We start from the raw sequence: 17275 nt of genomic DNA on the forward strand, positions 1-17275 counted from the left end.
ATCTGCCGGGCGAGGCCAGCCCCAGCCACACATCTAGGGTCTCACCATCTCGAAGAGCACAGCGGCAGTCACCGCCATCCAGTGCAGCTTGATCTCGAAGGCCGCGTTCAGCGAGAAGTTGCCGTGGTAGTAGCAGCTGCACCACTCCAGGCGGTCCGTGCGGTTGTTCACGTCGACGTCCAGGGTCACGGTCCTCTGCTCCGGGACGGTGGCCGCTACGTGGGCCCAGGGGAGGCCCCAGGAAAGGGGAAGGAAGGAGTGGGAACAAACAACTGAGCATCCAGACCTGAAACTGCAGAATCACCTAACAGGAAACTGCAGATTCCAGAAGCTCCCGGGACATTGTCAAGCCCAGGGGTCAGTAAACGTTTTATGTAAAAGTCCAGGTAGTGAGTTTTTCAGGTTTGGCAGGCCATCAGGTCGCTGTTCCAACTACTCACCTCTGCTGTTACAGTGCAGAAGCAAGTGTCACCTAAATAAATGGGCTCAGCCGTGTTCCAGTAAATAAATATTTACTTAATATAATAATAAAATAACTTCACTTACAAAGGCAGATGGGTTTCTAGGGCAGTGAAACTGCTCTGTGTGATAGTCTAACGGTGGATACCTGTCATTGTACATCTGCCAAAACCCGTAAAACGTACAACACCAAGAGTGAACTCTAAGGGAAAAACACTGGACTTTGGGTGATAATGCTATGTCAGTGCAGGGCCATTGACTGTAACAAATTCCCACTCCAGTGGGGACGCTGACAGTAAGGGAGGCTGGTCAGGGTGGAGCTGGCAGGCGAGCAGGAAGGTTATGGAAACTCTACTTTCTGCTCAACTTTGCTGTGAACCTAAAAGTGCTCTAAGAATACACTGCGTTATAAAACAAACACACAAATGAACAGGTAGGAGGCCAGGTTTGGTTGGTTAAGTCAACCCCTCATTTACAGATGAGGAAACAGTAGCTCATGGAGGGGAAACGTCTGGGCCAAGATCTTAGTCAGAACCTCAGCCAGGCTGAACCCCAGCTTTTCCGACTCCAGCAACCCCCAAAGGGACACCATGGGGCAAGTGGCCCAGATCACGAAGAGGAGGTCTTGCCTTTTCGGTTTCAACTTAGGGAGGCAACAGTTCTAAATCTTTTCTCAAGAAATGAAACCTCACCAGGAAGGTCAACACCTTCCCGTTGACCGTGTGCTGCCCGGGAAGCTGGGTCAGTATCAAACTAGCTTCTCCATCTGGGCTCCTGCTCAGAAATCCTACTCAATCAAGACAGGGCTGTGGTAGAGATGGCTCAGACAGTCAAGTTCCTGACCAGACAGAAGGCCTGAAACAGGCTCAGAAGTAAAGATCAGGACTTTGCTCCGCTGGCCCAGCACTGCCAGACCTGGGGCTTCAAGAAACTATTATCAGTACCCCCTTCCCCCCTGGCCCCCTGAACCCAATGGCACTTCTTTTATCTGAAGCAGTCAGCTTGGTTCTGGGATCTGCAGGTAGAAGCCCCGAGTGGCTTTTACCATCGACAAGGATAAGATGGCTCCTGAGTCAGCAATGCTAATGAACTTGAGCTGGGAGGCCGTAGGGCTGTGGCGGGGAGGCTGAGTGGCTCCCCCGGCAGACGGACGTTCAGCTGCAAGGTACACAGCTTGTCATCCTCTAGAAACTGGAACATGCAAAGTGGGAAACCCTCTTGACTTGGAGTGGGAAGATCCAGCCCCTGAGGACGCCGCTCCACCTCTCCTGGGGTGGCGCCCGTCCAGCTGCTTCACGGAGGGTGGTGAGGTTGGGCGAAACGTGGATGAGAAGGGGTCTCAGACTCCCCCTCCTGCCTTCTGCTCTGCGCACCCTCCCTGTAACTCTCCTACGCTCCTCCTAGTCCTGTTACCCTTCTTTCCCAGTTAAGCCACGAGCTTGCCAATGCACGATCTGAGGTCTGCCCAAGACTCCCACGGACGCTGCCTAGCTGCTAAAACATAGGTGCTAAAAGTCTCATCAAAATGAATTTCTGTCCCTGCCTTGTGTTCCTGATTCGTGACACTGCCCAACAACCCTTTACAGAACAGCCCAAATCGAAGGGAGGCTTTGCTCTCTGGTCTTGGACAGTATGTTCCTCTGCAGGTGAAAAACCCGGTCGCAAAAGAAAGGGCACCCGATAAACACCAGCAGGGACTTCACGCATCTCTCGTCTCGCATCTGGCACATCGGGTTCAGAGCAGCTGGCCCGGGGAAGCCAGAGGAAGTGCGCTGTGCAGCCCGGTGGTCACGGGCTTAAGATACCACTGGCTTTGAATTGGTGGGGGGGGGGAGATTTGACAGAGCTACAGAAAACGTCCCAGCAGCAGGGATTGGACCAAGGCACTCTACAGCCCCCTCTGAGCCTGAGATCCGGTGGGCCATCAGGACAGGGCTGAGAAGTAACAGGCATGTGAATGGCTCCAGGGATGCGGTGCTATTTATCTCAGGGTCTCAGAGGCCCCTGAGCTTCATGGCTCAGTGACACGGGGTGACATGGGCAGGGAGGTGGGACCCACCACGGGCCAAGCCAGACAGGATCACGTGCCCAAGTCAGGCATTTCAAAACAGCTTTTGCCGACTGAGAACTAGAAATGTTTAAAAGAGGAACACATCAAAATGCATGAACAAAAAGAAAGGAACAGGTCATAAATGACACAGAGGACTCCCTCCCACTATAAATCAGGTTAGTTTTTTTCTTTTTCTGAGAAAAAGCCTCCATGCTGAAGATAGACCAATTTAAGGACAACCCATCTTTCTTACGTAAGTAAAGGACACAGTAAATTCTATATTCTAACCTGAAAAATTGCTAGGAAGAAAGATCGGGTATCCTAACACAAAAGTTGGGGATGTTACTGGAGAGAAGTGGCTGTAATAATGCCACGTCAGGTTAATAAGGAAAAGAAACCCACATCCTGTGGGGTGTGGGTGGGAAAGGATGCTGCTGGGGTAACATTTCACTACAACAAGCATGGGAACCACTGAAAAGCTAAGAAGAGGATGCCTGCACACACTAAATATTCTGCCTAGTTTCAGAATTACGGACCTCCTGACGCCCATTCACAGACTCCGGGGCAAGAACGCCCCCAGTTTAATAAACCACCTTCTGGGGACAGACATCTCTTCACTGCTACTCTTCCTCTTTTTTGGAGGTATTTTTTCCATATGCTGTTCCTTTTTAACCATGATTTTTGGAAGTTACTAAGAACCAAAGCTGAACTGAACTTCCTCTTTAGGGAAGGGGTCCTAGGATGCTACAGTTGGCGGGAAAGCCTCAGGCAGGAAAAAAACCAGCTCACATCCGCTGTATCCTGAGCCTCGTGGGAAAAGTGGCTTGACCCACATGGCCAGTGGAAGCCAGCACGGAAGCCCACGGTGCCAAGACAGGTGACAGCCATGGTGGCTCTAACCCTGGCTCCCGCGGCATCGCCCCCTGACCCCCGCCCCTGGCCCCAGCTGCTCGGGCACCTACCTAAGAGCGCAGCTGCCTGGCTCCGTCCCCCAAAGCTGCGGCTGAAGGAGCTGTGTCTGCTGGCGTAGGAGGCCGGCCGGCTGGGCAGCCAGGGCAGCAGGAAGGCGGGGATCTCGGAGTGCAGGAGCTCTTCGGCCACAAAGGCCACCTCGAACCACTTGCGCTGGAAGCTGGCGAAGTCATCCACGGCTGTGGTGTGCCAGGTGGTGGGCTGCTGCATGGCCACTGGGGGAAGCAGCGGGGAGGGGGCCCTCAGCACAAGCGCCCATGCTCTCACTGATTCACACACCGCACGGGTGAGTCTGAAAACATGACGCCAAGTAAAAGAAGCCAGACACGAAAGGCCTTGTAGTGCCTGATGCCACTTCAAGGAAACGTCCAGAACAGGCCAATCTTTAGAGACAGGAAGCGGATGGGCAGTGGCCAGGGCCTGGGGTAGGAGGAGTCTGGGAGGGAGGCCAGTGAGCATGGGGTTTCCTTTAGGGGTGATGGAGAGGGTCTGGAACTAGACAGAGGTGATGTTTGCACAACACTGTGAATGTACTAAATGCCACCGAACTGTTTGCTTTAAAATGGTTCATTGTGGAGGGGAGGGTAGAGCTCAGTGGTAGAGCACGTACTTAGCACGCACGGGGTCCTGGTTTCAATCCCTGGTACCTCCATTAAAAATAAATAAATAAATGAAACCTTATTACCACTCCCTCCAAATAAGACAAAATGAACCAAAATAAATAAATAAAATGGTTCATTTTGCTTTGTGACTCTTACTTCAATTAAAAAATACTTTATCCTCAGTTTCAGACTTCTAATTTCAGAGCACATGACGGTACCTGGGTTTTTTCACCTTGAAGGTAAAATGGGCGTCTACTGATCACACCCAGAATTTGAGGGAAGAGGAGGTGATGGACACACTAGTCGCCACAAGGGAAAAAACCTAGACAGGTCCACCCCCGACACATCCTGGGATCAGAGAGCGGGGGAGGAGCACGAGCCACTTCACCTGAGGTCTGCTCCTGCAGCCCAGAGGCCAGGAAGCCCTTTGTCCGCAGGATGGGAGGCCCTGCCAGCCCAGGTCCCCGTGTGCTCTGGGTGGACAGGAGATGCTGGTCGGAACCCTGTGCCTGCAACTCTGACCATGCTGGAAGCTGCTCCCCTCTTGGGAAGTATTTTATTCATTAAAAACCAAAATACTTGAAATATATCTTGGAAAGCTTGCTAGGACCTGATAGTTGTCTCGGGGGAAGAGACGGAGTCTGAAGGCCCAGCAAGTACAGAGTGCTCTAAGTTAGACCAGAGCCTGTCATGTCACACTCAGAACCACCGCACTGGGTGGGGGGCGGTGTAATTAAAAGCAGCCACCAGCAAAGGAGCCGTGGGAACTTCCTCACAATCGCCCTTGGCCTCTTGCAGGTTTACCTTCCATTCACACGGCACTCACCAGGAACACACTGCGGCTTTAAGAAACCCTTGTCACTCCGGTGATGCTCAAAGTAAGTAACATGCTCAAGGAGGCTGACAGATCCGTCACCTCAGGGGACAGAGTCACACAAGGACCTGGAGAAGCCCCGTCATCTGAAAGAGTGCATCGCCAGGACACACCTGCCCCTGGGGACAAGAGCGCTGGCCTCACCTCGCTCAGGCTCTTTGTCCATCACTATCTTGTAGAAATAGAAGCCGTAGATGAAAGTCCGCCAGACTTCGCCGGAGGCGTGTGTGATGAGCTGGTCTTCCAGCATTTTCTAGGAAAGACAAGGAGACAGACATTCCTGCGGAGGGACATCTTAGGGGGCAGTCATCAGACCCCACCCTCCATGCCCAGCAGCCGTGACGCTGGCACTGAATTAAATATTGTGTCTGCTCTAAATTACATTATAAAATGCAAGTGCATATTATGATGTCAGCAGGTATTCCAAACATACAGAAAAGCATAAGGAAAATCCAGGTAATACCATCAGCCAACTTCTATTAATTTAACATTTTGCTACACTGACTTCAGATCTTTTTGCTTAAAAAATAAGTCTCTATGGACTCTCCCTTGCCTCATGCCTCTTCTCTCTCCAGAAATAAGCGGTAAGAGTAATATAATTCTCATGCACGCTTTTAATAATTTTATTATACAGACTTGTATGGGTAAAGACTATGAGGCATTTTCACAGGATAAAGGGCATAATACTATTAGCATTTTGTAAACTGCATTTTCACTCACTATCACGCTTCTGACGTTTATCCCTGGTGATGCATGTACCCCCTGCTCATTTGTTCTAACTGTTGGAGCGGTGTTCCATCGTGTGAACAGGAAATACAATTCCCAGGGAGAGGGGAGGATAAAGAAATCAGGCAAAGGCCACACAAAACTGCCTCTCGAGACCTTTGAGGAGAGAACTGAGGTTCACATGCGTGTTCACATCAGTTCCTGATTTCACATTTCAGTGATGACAACCCTGCTGGTCAGTGCCCGGTGCTGATTCCAGGGGGGGCCCTCGTGTGGACAGGATGGTATGAGCCCACCTCTTCCATTCCCCTCCTCTCAAGTTTAACTCCAGTTCTGAACAGTGTCATGAAACTCAGCGATTTAAAAAGCAATTGCTAAGGGAAGGGGATAGCTCAAGTGGTAAAGCACTTGCCTTGCATGCATGAGGTCCTGGGTTCAACCCCCACCACTTCCTCTAAAAATAAATAAACCTAGTTACCTCCCCCCACCAAAATAAAATAATAAAGTAATACAATAATAAATAAAACAAAGCTATTTTTACAAAATTAAAAAAAAAAAGCAACTGCTAAGTGCCTACCGTGTGCCAAGCAACATGCTGGGCACTGGTGACATAGAAACAAAGGCACTAAGAGGTGGCCCTGTCCTCGGGGAGCTGGTTGAGGTGGGGGACAAATGAGAGGTAGACTGAGCTTTGCTCTGTGGTGCCAAGTGCTCTGACAGGAAGCACGGGGCGCCAGGGGGTCCCGGCGGCAGAGCCCTGACTCCAGCCTCTGGTCCCAAGTGAGCAGGAGTTGAGCAGGGAAAACAGGGGCTCAAGTTCAGGGGGAGGGCATTCCCCGGGACTCTTCCACAGAGATTCCCCTACTTCACAAGTAAATATTCTGCCAAATGTTTAAGTCAAGGTGTAGTAGGGTCTTAACAACTAAGACCTGCTCCCTGATTCATCGATTCCAAACGGGCCTTGCAATGGTTAAAAACAGGCCCTCAGCCCAACTTGCAGATCTGGTTCCTTGGAAGCGCTCTGCTTTCCTGGGACCCCAGGGTCTCACCTGCATGATGTCAATGGCCATGGCCTGCGTCTGGACCCCCTCCACGTTGTTCACCAGCCAGTGCACCACCTCCGCACTGATGAAGCAGCAGGGCGAGAGCCCCTTCTGTTCAGGGAGCAGCTGAACTCCTGTCCTGGGTTCCCGGGCAGCGGGCAGGCAGCAGAGCATGTGTGCACACGGTGGCAACAGGCAGACAGAGAAGATTAAAAAAGGGAGCCCCCCCGATTAAAGTGTTTACTATCCTAAGTGAGGACCCCTACAGTGCAATTTCTCTATATAAGTCCTAGACCCAGAGAAATCCCTGGGGCAGGACAAAAGGAGGTGTTATGGGGGAAAAAGGAGAAAGGCGAAGACCATGGACCTGACCGGCAGAGAAGACCCACACCTGTCAGGTGTTATACTAGGTAACTGACATCACTGTTCCATTTAATTCTCACAGTGACCCTGTGACTCAGCCACTATCACCCTGCTTTGCAAATGAGGTAATGGAGGCTCAGAGAGTTCAAGTAACTTGCCCAAGTTCTCACAGCTGTGAGCACTAGGTGTCAATCCACCAAACCACTACGCCTGAGCACACCCCTGGCTCGGGCCACAGGCTCCTCCCCCGCTTCCCGAGACCAGCCACTCACGAGGGGTGCTTCATGGCCTCCAAGATCTCCACTAGGGTGGAGGACGACGTCAAGGAGCTGGCCGCCAGCTGCTGAGAGCTGTGACAGAGGAAAGCAAGAGGGTCAGGACTGTTAGGAACTCTGCCCTCCTTACAGAGCCAGCATGAAATGGACACTGACGGCGTTCAACCAAATTCTGGACAGCTACATCCTGGGGGTTCCTACTTCCAAAGTCTATGTGTTTGAAAAAAAAAAAGGAACTCAAAGTGGTTATGAGTCCAAACTTGCTTCCTCTTCATATTCTGTGTCAGGCCCGACCACTTCCCAGGAATCTCCCCAGACTGCTCTGGGCCTTTTACACGTAGCACCATTTAATCTGACCCGAGAGCAGTGTTACATGGTCAGAGCACGGGGGACAGAATCCCAGTATCACTACCACCAGTGGGAGGGCCTCCAGTTTTTCTTGGCCTCAGTTTCCCCATCTCAAAACTGGGGACCACACTATTCCTGTCTTCCAGGGTTACTAAGCACAGGACCCAGACCCACAAAGTCCAAAAGGGTTAACGATACAGAACGTAGTAACTGTAACATCCCCACTCTGGAACTTAGAGGCGTACAGGTTGCTGGTGAAGATCAAAGAGCCGGGACGTGTCAGGCTCCACGTTAGAGTCCAGGTCGGCCTGCTCCAGAGCCCAGACCTTTCCATCACCTGCTGCTCGAGTCCTTCCTCAACGGGACGATGGTCCCTTAACCAGGCTGAACACTGAGCAACTGAACCCAGATCACTGGGCATGGGACACACCTGTCACATCAAACCTGGGGCTTATCCGGAAGCTCCTCACCTCCTTAAACCCCTCCTGCTCCTCAGTTCCGGCCTCCTCTTCCAACCTGGTGGGTCTAGGACCCCCTGGAGCATTTCAGAATCTCAGGGTGAAAAAATGCTTTTAAAGACCCTGGAAGTGACCCTCCTTTTAATGCCCAAGTTCCCGTGACTAGTGTGGACAGAGGCTGCCCCACTGTGTGACCATGTTCAGGGGCAGAGACCGCGGTTCCCTGAGGCAGGACCACAGAGAGCTCTTTCTCATGAAATGGGACGTGTTCTCTGTCATTTTTGGTCATTGGTCCCAACTCCTGTCATTTTTGGCCTTTTCATCTCCAGCCTAAGCATTCCCAGTTCCTCTTTTCTTCCAAAAGCAGAAGAGAACCTGCCCCTCTACCCTCATAAGCAATGAGGGAGCAGAGACGTGCCCACTTTCCTGTGCCCTGGGCAGTAGAGCTGAAGTGTCAGCTGGGCTTGGCAGGGACGTGGGCCCGGGGAGATGACAGAGACCCGACGAGCCCCGGCCTGCTGCTGTCTCTGAACCAACCGTCCCTACCAGCCAGTATGGATGAGACTCAAGTAAAATCAGCACAGAATGTGTGACGCGCGAAGGAAACTGAGTGGCCGCAGCTAGGGACCAGCCAGGTGACCTGCCCCAGGGGAACTTCTGCCCTCAGGTGAAAGGTCCAAAGTCACGTTTCTCATACCATTTAGCTGAGGACTGCTCGGTCAGTGTGGGGAGGGACCAAGAACAGACTGGGCAGAACTCTGATAAAGCAAACACTGCCAGGAAGGAAATAAAGTTTTCTCAGATTTGACAGAGGTGTTAAAAGCTGGGCACTTCCTCCAGCAAATGAGGTCCAAGCAGCTTCTTTCTCCCCTGGATACTCAGGAACAAGAAAAGAGCCACGTTTGGGCACAATTATCAACCCATTTGCTGTTCGTTTGTTTTCTCAGGCGGCATATACTGACTGCAACTAACACGGGCAAGGCATCAGGCCCCAGGCGCCCTGGGCAGCAGGACAGGTTTGCTCCAGGCCCCTTTCCCTGATCCCATTCTGCACAGGGCCTGATGCTTTTCTGTGCCTCTGTGGGAATCTCTCAGCCATCCTGTGAGGATCATTAGCCCCGTCAAAGGTGCTAGGGAGGACTGACTGGTCTGGGGTCCCAGATGTAACTTGTGGCAGAGTCAGAACTTGGGCCCGGACTCCACACCCCCAGCCTCTGCAGCTTTTGAGGTCAGACCATGCCCCCTGCCTAGGAGCTCGAGTCTGGCCCTTCTGAGTCTCACCTGCTGTCGCTGGAGATTGCAGAGGGGAAGCCCTGTTCCCCTGAGCCCTGGGAGTTCCCAAAGGTCTGGCTGTTGCCTCTGTCCACGGACTGGCCTGTGCTTACCCCCAAGCTGGTGCCGTCCAACACCGGGGCGGCCGTCTGGTCCAGAGACACCTGTAGGAGATCGAAAAGTTAACATTGAATTAAAAAAAAATTTTTAAGACTCTTTGCATGCATGGTCCTTCCCGTTCCTCTGTCAATTCCAGTCCCCACCGGCTCCTGGCAGAAGAGCTAGAGGGGTCGAGGAGCCGCCCCCTGCACCCCCAGCCCCGCCCTTCGTGCCACCTTCCATCAGAGCAGGGCAAGTCTTGAGCCCCAAACCAAGGCCAACAAGAGGCTGTCATGCACCCGACTTAAAACAGAGGATTTACACTGAAGAAAACCCCCACAGGAAGAGTCAAAAGGTGGAATCATTCCTCAGGGCTAGGAGGAGGGAGAGAGAGCACAGTTAGAGACAAGAGGCTGAACGCCCTCTGTTGACTGTGGCTCTCCCATCCCCCAGCCTCCTCGCCCGTGTCTGTCCCAGGAGCAATCTGTCCTCCAGTTTGCTCAGATTCACACCTCAGGGGCATCTGAAGCCCCCTTCTCTGGTTTCACCGGTAAAGAGAGGCCTTGTCCCATGGCTTCCCCTCAGCTGACTCCCACAACCTCCCAGTGGTGCCCGTTCCACCACCCAGCTCAGGCCACAGCGGCTGGACCTGTCTCCCACCCACCCCGACTGCAGCCCATCCAGACACCACACCTGTGAGCACTCTATCTTCATCTTCCACAAGGACAGTCTCACTCCACCACTCCGTCACCCTGAAATCTTTCAAGTCTCCCCACGAGCTACCAGACTGAGACCCCACTCACAGGCATTGGGGCCCCCAAAGACTGCCCTGCCAGGTGTCTCTCCTGCCCTCCAAATTCTTATGTAAGTTTGTGATGATGAGAATCGATTTCCTGAGAGAAGGATACGGAGAGGAAAGCTGTGGGCCTCTGTCCTGCTCACCAGCAGACTGTGACACAGTGAAGTGATGACCGGGTGGCACCAAGAACCATCTTCCAAGATGGGCTCTGTTCCCAGGACCCCTCAGGCACTGCTTCAGTTTTACAGTAACTTCCTTCCCTTAGCAGAACCCGAGTATGGGGTGATGCCTCCTTCCTCCTTGGCCAATGGGAGCCCCTTTCTCAGCAGAGAGTTGTTCTGAGGGGCAACACCCACAGGTGGCATCTTTGGGACTCAGCTGGAGCTGGAGGACTTCCTTTTCAGGCTCCAACAGGGTCATCCCAGAATGTCATAGATGAAGGGCACAGCAGAGGTCACCTAGTTTAAGCCCATTTTTACCCCCACACACACTCAAGAGAAGAGAGCTGCCTGGCTCCATCAAACCTGTTCACTGGCTTGTACCCCGTCCCCGCGACAGACACACACACACACACACACACACACACACACACACACACACACACACACACACACACACACACACACACATCTGCGTCTGCAGGATTTGCTCTGTGCCAGGGTCTGAGCAAACAGCAAAGACGCTTTGTCCCACTCAGTTCTCACTGCAACCCTACCAGGAGAACAGTTATCAGTCCCACCCTGTAGATGGGAAACCCGAGGTTCAGAGAGGATAGGGCAGTCGCCAGCCAGCCGTGGAGGGGCAGGCAGCTGGACACCAGCACCTACACTCAGACAGTCTTTTAACAAGTAGTCCCTTTCTCTCGAGGCGCTCCCTACACACCCTGCACTTCTGGTCCCGGAATGAGGGTGGACAGCAGGGGCAGCAGCACCGATAAGCAGAGGTGCAAACCTGACCTTGAAACAGGGAATCACAGCGATGCTCATCCTCATCCGAGCTGGTGTTTACTGGGTACCCGCCCCGCACCAAGCACCATGACAGTCGTTTTACGCACATAATTCCTGCCTTGGGCATCACTGGAAGGATTTCCAGATACCTGCGGCTAAATTGTACTGTGCTCAGGGACACGCTCTCTGTGATTTCATTCCCTTAAATCTGCTGAGGCGTATTTTGTTTCTCATCCTCAAAACAACCCTACACGGATATTGCTTTTACTTCCTTTTACAGATGAGGAAACTGAGGTTCCAGAGGTTTTAATTAAGCTGTCAGAACAGTGCTGAAGCCAAGATCTGAAAGGAGCCATGGGCCTCCCTGGCCCCGCTCCTCACCCCACACTGCGTGTCAGGAAACACACAGACACACATATGTTAACATAATAACAACAGATCAAGCAAACCAAAATAAACAGAAAAAAAGCAAAGTGCAATTTCATTTTATGTAAGTAGAGAGCTCCCTTACTAATTCTGATATAATTTTTCTTAAATTTATGTATCTTTTTAGCAATACACCTATCTGTTGGGTACTATAACCTTCATCCACGTGCCTCTCCTGATGTCTCATTTCTATTCACTATTTCCAGTTCCAGGAACTTGTCCACTTCTGTTCCACCAGTGAGTTCCACCACGTGAACCTGTGTGGACTAGTCTATCATAGGACGTACAAAACAATTCTCCTCTGGCTGTTGATTTTTCTCCGGTTAAATTCTAAACAGCAAGGTTTTACTGTACAGCACAGGGAATTATATTCAGTATCTTGTAATAACCTATAACAATAAAGAACATGAAAAAGAATATATATGTGTATATGTATAACTGAAGCAAAATGCCGTCCACCAGAAACCAACACAATGTTGTAAATCAACTAAACTTCAGTTAAAAGAAAATTCTTATCTAAGTCCAAAGCTTTTCACAAGAGTCTCTTCCTAGAAAGTATAAGTTTAAAAAATCCAACTGGGTCTGTTTTAAACCACAAGTGCAGTGTGGCCACCCTCACTGGGCAATGCTTGGATTAGGACTCAGAGGTCCCAACACGGACCCACCCAGGGTCTCATGCTCACTGGAAGAGCCGGGTGCAGACCCCTGAAGATGCCCTCTGGCCTCCTGAGAAAGGGAAGATGTCAGTGTGAACTACAGGATGGTGGGGGACTCAGCCACTCACCAGTTCTAGGCCCTCTAACCAGGTAATGTCTTTAAGCCTCAGTTTCCTCATCTGGAAAATAGGGTAATAGCACCTACACCTCATGGACTCAACGGCTGTTTGCAAAGCCTTTCACAGCAGCTGGCTGAGTAGGTACTCAATCCAGGTTTTCTCACATCCACTAAATAAGGATTCCTTAACCTTTGTCCTTGAATCTCCTAAGTCCATCTTCCTGAGCCTGCCCGACTCTGCATAAACCCTCTCGTCCCTTTGAAATCTCTGTGACTACATCGATCTCATAGACTCGGGTCTCCACAAAGGGCAGGGAGCCCAGGTTCTCTTCATGAGACCCGTCGGAACAATCAGGACCAAAGCTAATTGTGGGGCAGGGGTCACAAATCAGGCTTGTTGGTCCTGACTTAAATCCCAGCTCAACCCCAGGTGTGCACACACTTGGTAAGAAATGTTTGCTGTTTTTCACCACTTCCGCTGCACTGTTACAAATTTATCTGGTTGTACTGGGAGGAAAAAATTAAGTTTGGTCCTTAGGTCACCGTATGTCATGTTACCTATGTTACATGGACGAAAACACCTAAAAGGCAAGATGCTGCCACGTGGCCGAGAGTTTTTGGCAACCACATGAAAGACAAGGGCGCACACGGGCCGAGGGGCCCTGGAGCGGGACTGACCTGCGGGTGGAGGGCGGACGACGCGGTGCGCGGGCTGCGGACAAACTCCATAAAGAAGGCCCCGTCCTGGAGTCAGAGCGGCAGGTGCGAGGGGCGGAGGGACGGGATGCGGCCGATGGCAAGCCGTCAGGGGAAGAAGTAGGGGATGAAAGACAAAAACAGAAACAAGGAGGGAAGGAAGGAAACAAGGGCACGCGAGGGGAATGGGGAAAAAAGAGAGGAGGGGAGAGAGAGACCCGCCCAGAAAGAAAATAACCAACTGCAAAGGATCAGCAGAAACTCACACCTTCTTCAGCAGAATATGCCCTCCGTGTGGGAGCAAGCACCCGGGGGAGAAGGCGTGTCCAAGCTCCCTCAGGTCTCATTGGAGCCAGGCTTGGATACGTGCACCCCCACACATAGCTCTGACCTTCCTTCAGACCTACGCCAAGCGGAGGGGAGGCTGAGGGCAGCTTGGCAGGCGGGGGAGGAGGGGGGATGCAAGGGAAAGGAGTCAGTGGCAGCTTCCTGGCCTCCCGCCTGGCTGGGTGACCAGCAGGCCTCTTGGAGAGTTTTCGTTTCTGCCTGTTACCAAACTCGGTGGCCAGATGGGAGAAGAGGATTCAATGCAGGCAAAGTTCTGGCTTAATTTTCTGAGCAAACCAAGGCTACAGAAGTAGCAATACCTTCTCCTCCACTGGCTGGGTCACAAAGTCACCGAGGCGCTGTGACGTACACAGCGTCAGACACGCGTGCACTCACCTGGAGGGGTCCCTGAAGCTGCCTCCCCTCCCTACCCTGTTCTCGTGGGGTTCAAGTTGCCAGAGTACTTGAAACAAATGACGGAGAGAACTTTTCCAAAGACCCCTCCCTCCCTCCCGTTCTTCTTAAGGTCAAGAAGTGGTCTCTTGCCCCCTCAGAAGCTTTTTACTTTTTATGCTTGTTACACTGAAATTCAGAAACAGCACTCGATACACCTGAAGGTCCCTGCTTCCCTACTTTTCTTTAATTCTCAAAGTTGAACCACTGAACCATTTTGGTGTCTGTTTGACCAGTACTGCTGCTGTGTCCCACCAGCCACGGAAACACTCAGGTACCGCCACGAATCCTAACACAAGGTGCCACCAGGAGACACTGCTGGGCCGTCTCCTGACACCTCTGCTCCTGCTGGGCCACCTGGGAACCTGCATCCGGCCATCCACATGGATTTTAGTGCTCAGCTGGAAGATGAGGAGAGTTCTAAACAGCGATCTCCTGTTTGGCCCCTGGTGCATTTTAGCCATAGTGCTTGTGTCTCGGCCGTTGTTCTGCTTCTTGGGACTGCCCCCCGCACTGTTCCTAACCCTCAGAGATGGGGGTGAGTAGACGTGACAGCCAGTGGACAGAACAGAGGTACTCGGGTACCCTCACTGTTGTACTCGTGTCCGTTCTCTGCCAGACGCAGAGGTGCTAAGGCCGCCAAGGTTACGTGCATGTGCGTGAGGCCAGGGAAAAGGTCTTGCTTCACCAGCAGGTCATTCTTTACACACAGACTATCCTTGGGACTGAACCGAAAGGCACTGCCCTAGAGCTGGGTTTGCAAGCCAAATCTAGTCACCTGGCGATTCCAGCCTGTGAGCAGAGGTCAAATCATTATGTGCAAGGATGTTTGTAATATTTATACTTGCGATGTACTACAGAATAATTATAAAAGCTTCTGGAATAATTCAAAAATTATTTTAAAAAATCAGAAACCACCTCTGTTTTTAAACAAAAAAAACGCATTACAACTGAAGGTCTAACCATAGGATGAAATATTATATAGTTATTTTTAAAAATCATGCTATGGAGAAACAATGACATAGGGAGATATTCATAAGGAAATAAAATAAGTAAACACACAGGTGGATACACAAGTTGACCACAATTTTGAAAAATAAAATACATCTACTGAATCTCCTTCATCTCCTAGGGGTGGAGATTAGATAAGAGAATGTCCAGGGAGCACAGCCAGCCACATCAGAACCATCTCAGATTCTGAATTTCCCCGGAGACGGAGGTGACAGAGCCTCGTCCAGTGGTCTGAAAAGCTACAAAAAGCCCGACCTGTGGCGCTTTCGGCCCCTCTGCCGTACTCGCTAACCCGAAGGGAGGCCGAAGCTTTAGGCTTTGGTTTCTGTCTCCCAGGATGCTCCTGTTTGACTATTTCTCAGGAGTGAGCTCTCCTGGACGCTGCTTCAGTGGCTTTCCACCCCCACTCCCCACCCCCAGGAGAGCTGAAGACGGGGCTCAAGGATTACCAGATGGCCTACAACACAGCTCAAGCCAGATCTCGGGCCTGGACCAGCAGAGGTTAGCCTGACGGACTGAAACCTCCCTTCACACAGCCATTAGCGTCCTGACAACTGAGCAGGAGAGCTTCTCAAGAGGGACAGCAATGCTGAATGGGGCTGGGGTAGAAGCGACCCAAGCCCTCAGCACCTTCAGTCCTCAGCTCAGAGGCGTGCACGTTACCACCCACACTGGGTCCCTGGGAGGGCCCGCCAGCTCCCTGCCTCCTTTACCTTTCGGGGGCTGTCCACGTAGGTGGGGGTCATGGCCACGCCGCTGCTCTCGGCCGGCGGGGCGCAGCTCTTGCCCCCATGTGTCGCCTGCGGTTCTCCCAGGCACCTGGAAGGAGAAAAACACGGGACGGTCACTTGGTCTGAGCCCCCCGGGGAAGGACCCACGTTAGCCAAGATGGAGTGGAGGCAGCTCTGATGCCGTCGCCTTGGAAACACACTCTTTCTGCTCTGTGTCCTCAGGCCCCACATGGTGCCCCCAGTGTCCTGACGATCCTGAGCGATCACCAGCTGCTGTGAATAAGGAAACGGCCCCGTTTTAAAAGCATCTTGGCAGCACCTGGTGCTTCCGTGTTACTGTTTTTTGGGGGGGGAGGGAATTTAGGTTTATTTACTTTTGGAGGGGGTATGGGGATTGAACCCATGACCTGCAGGCTGGCAAGCACTCTACCCCTTGAGCTATCCCCTCCCCTCAGCCCCCAACCATATTACTTTGAAAAGGCAACTGACATGGTTTGAGAGACTCCATCCGTGAATACCATTGTTTTGAATTTTCTGGGAAAGACTTTTTGTCAGCTTTTATTAACTATACCAATCGAAGCACATTCTGAAAATTAGAGCTGCATTAACGTTCGGTGTTAACAGGGCAAAATGTTGGTATCTTTTGAAGGTTTATAGGTGAATCTTGCAAATGCACACACTCCCCACCTCCTAAAACATGCCAGACACAAATCTAACAGACATTACTTCAAAACACAAGATAACCATGGTTTCTTATGACACCTTTTCCCATCTCGGTTCAGCTGTACATAAATACTTTCACACTTATTTTCCTAATTTTTTTTCATACTAAATTTAACTATGAACTACTGCAACATAGATGCTCGCCCCAAATGAGACTGCTTTAACATATCATAGACTGTTTATTTAGTAAGTTCCAGGAGGCTCACAGGATGGTCTTAAATGCTTTGTTATTGTTGTGACACACGCTTCTCCCAGTGGGGGCTGTGAGGCGCTGCCCAGGCCCCTCTGCCATGACCCTGCTGCCACAGTAGCTGTGTGTACTGTCCAGCTGGCTCATCCAAGCCCTCGCCCCTCCCTGGGCTGTCCGTGGACAGTGAACAAACACTGAGGGGTGCAAAGGCCTGGCCGTGTGGGTCCAACCTGGCTCATTCTTAGGCTTTCCTGCATCTCAGCTTCTCCCCCCAGCCCCCGACCCCGGGGCTGAGCCCACAACTGAACCCCATCTCCATCCGCCTCCCGGGGAAGCCAAGCTGTGACATTTCTCTCGTCTTAAATTCTGACACATCTGTTACTGATGGTGAAGAAATCTCATCCTGGAGATGAAAAATTGGTTGCCATAGTAACCTGTTACACTCTCTCTAGTTTTTATCATGGAAAATTTTCAAACACAGACCAAAATAAAGAGGCAAGTATCACTGAACCCTTGCCTACCTGGCCCCCAGAATTATTTATTTATAGAGCCAATCTTGTTTCACCTACACCCATCCACCCTGATTATTTCGCAGCAAAACTCACACGTGATGTCATTTCATCCATAGGCACTTCAGTACACACTTCATCTCTAAAA

At 51.4% G+C, this 17275-nt stretch overlaps 1 protein-coding gene across 9 annotated transcripts in view; it reads right to left on the reverse strand.

The window, feature by feature from the left end:
* The window catches only part of DEPDC5 (DEP domain containing 5, GATOR1 subcomplex subunit), an 89251-nt gene that overhangs the window by 17985 nt on the left and 53991 nt on the right, over positions 1-17275 (reverse strand). For 6 of the 9 annotated variants that reach the window (XR_004316684.1, XR_004316683.1, XM_032471706.1 and 3 more), the window contains 8 exons: positions 15688-15793; positions 13166-13231; positions 9452-9606; positions 7362-7439; positions 6733-6865; positions 5102-5210; positions 3472-3696; positions 46-215 (listed from right to left, as the gene is read on the reverse strand). Coding sequence is in view for 7 of the 9 variants with exons in the window: in XM_032471706.1 (XP_032327597.1) it covers positions 46-215; positions 3472-3696; positions 5102-5210; positions 6733-6865; positions 7362-7439; positions 9452-9606; positions 13166-13231; positions 15688-15793 (1042 nt within the window). In the remaining 2 variants the exon portion in view is untranslated. The other 3 variants (XM_032471708.1, XM_032471707.1, XM_032471710.1) reach the window with 2 other exon arrangements.

Source organism: Camelus ferus, chromosome 32, assembly GCF_009834535.1.
Source record: "Camelus ferus isolate YT-003-E chromosome 32, BCGSAC_Cfer_1.0, whole genome shotgun sequence".
In the NCBI taxonomy this organism is placed as follows: Eukaryota; Metazoa; Chordata; class Mammalia; order Artiodactyla; family Camelidae; genus Camelus; species Camelus ferus.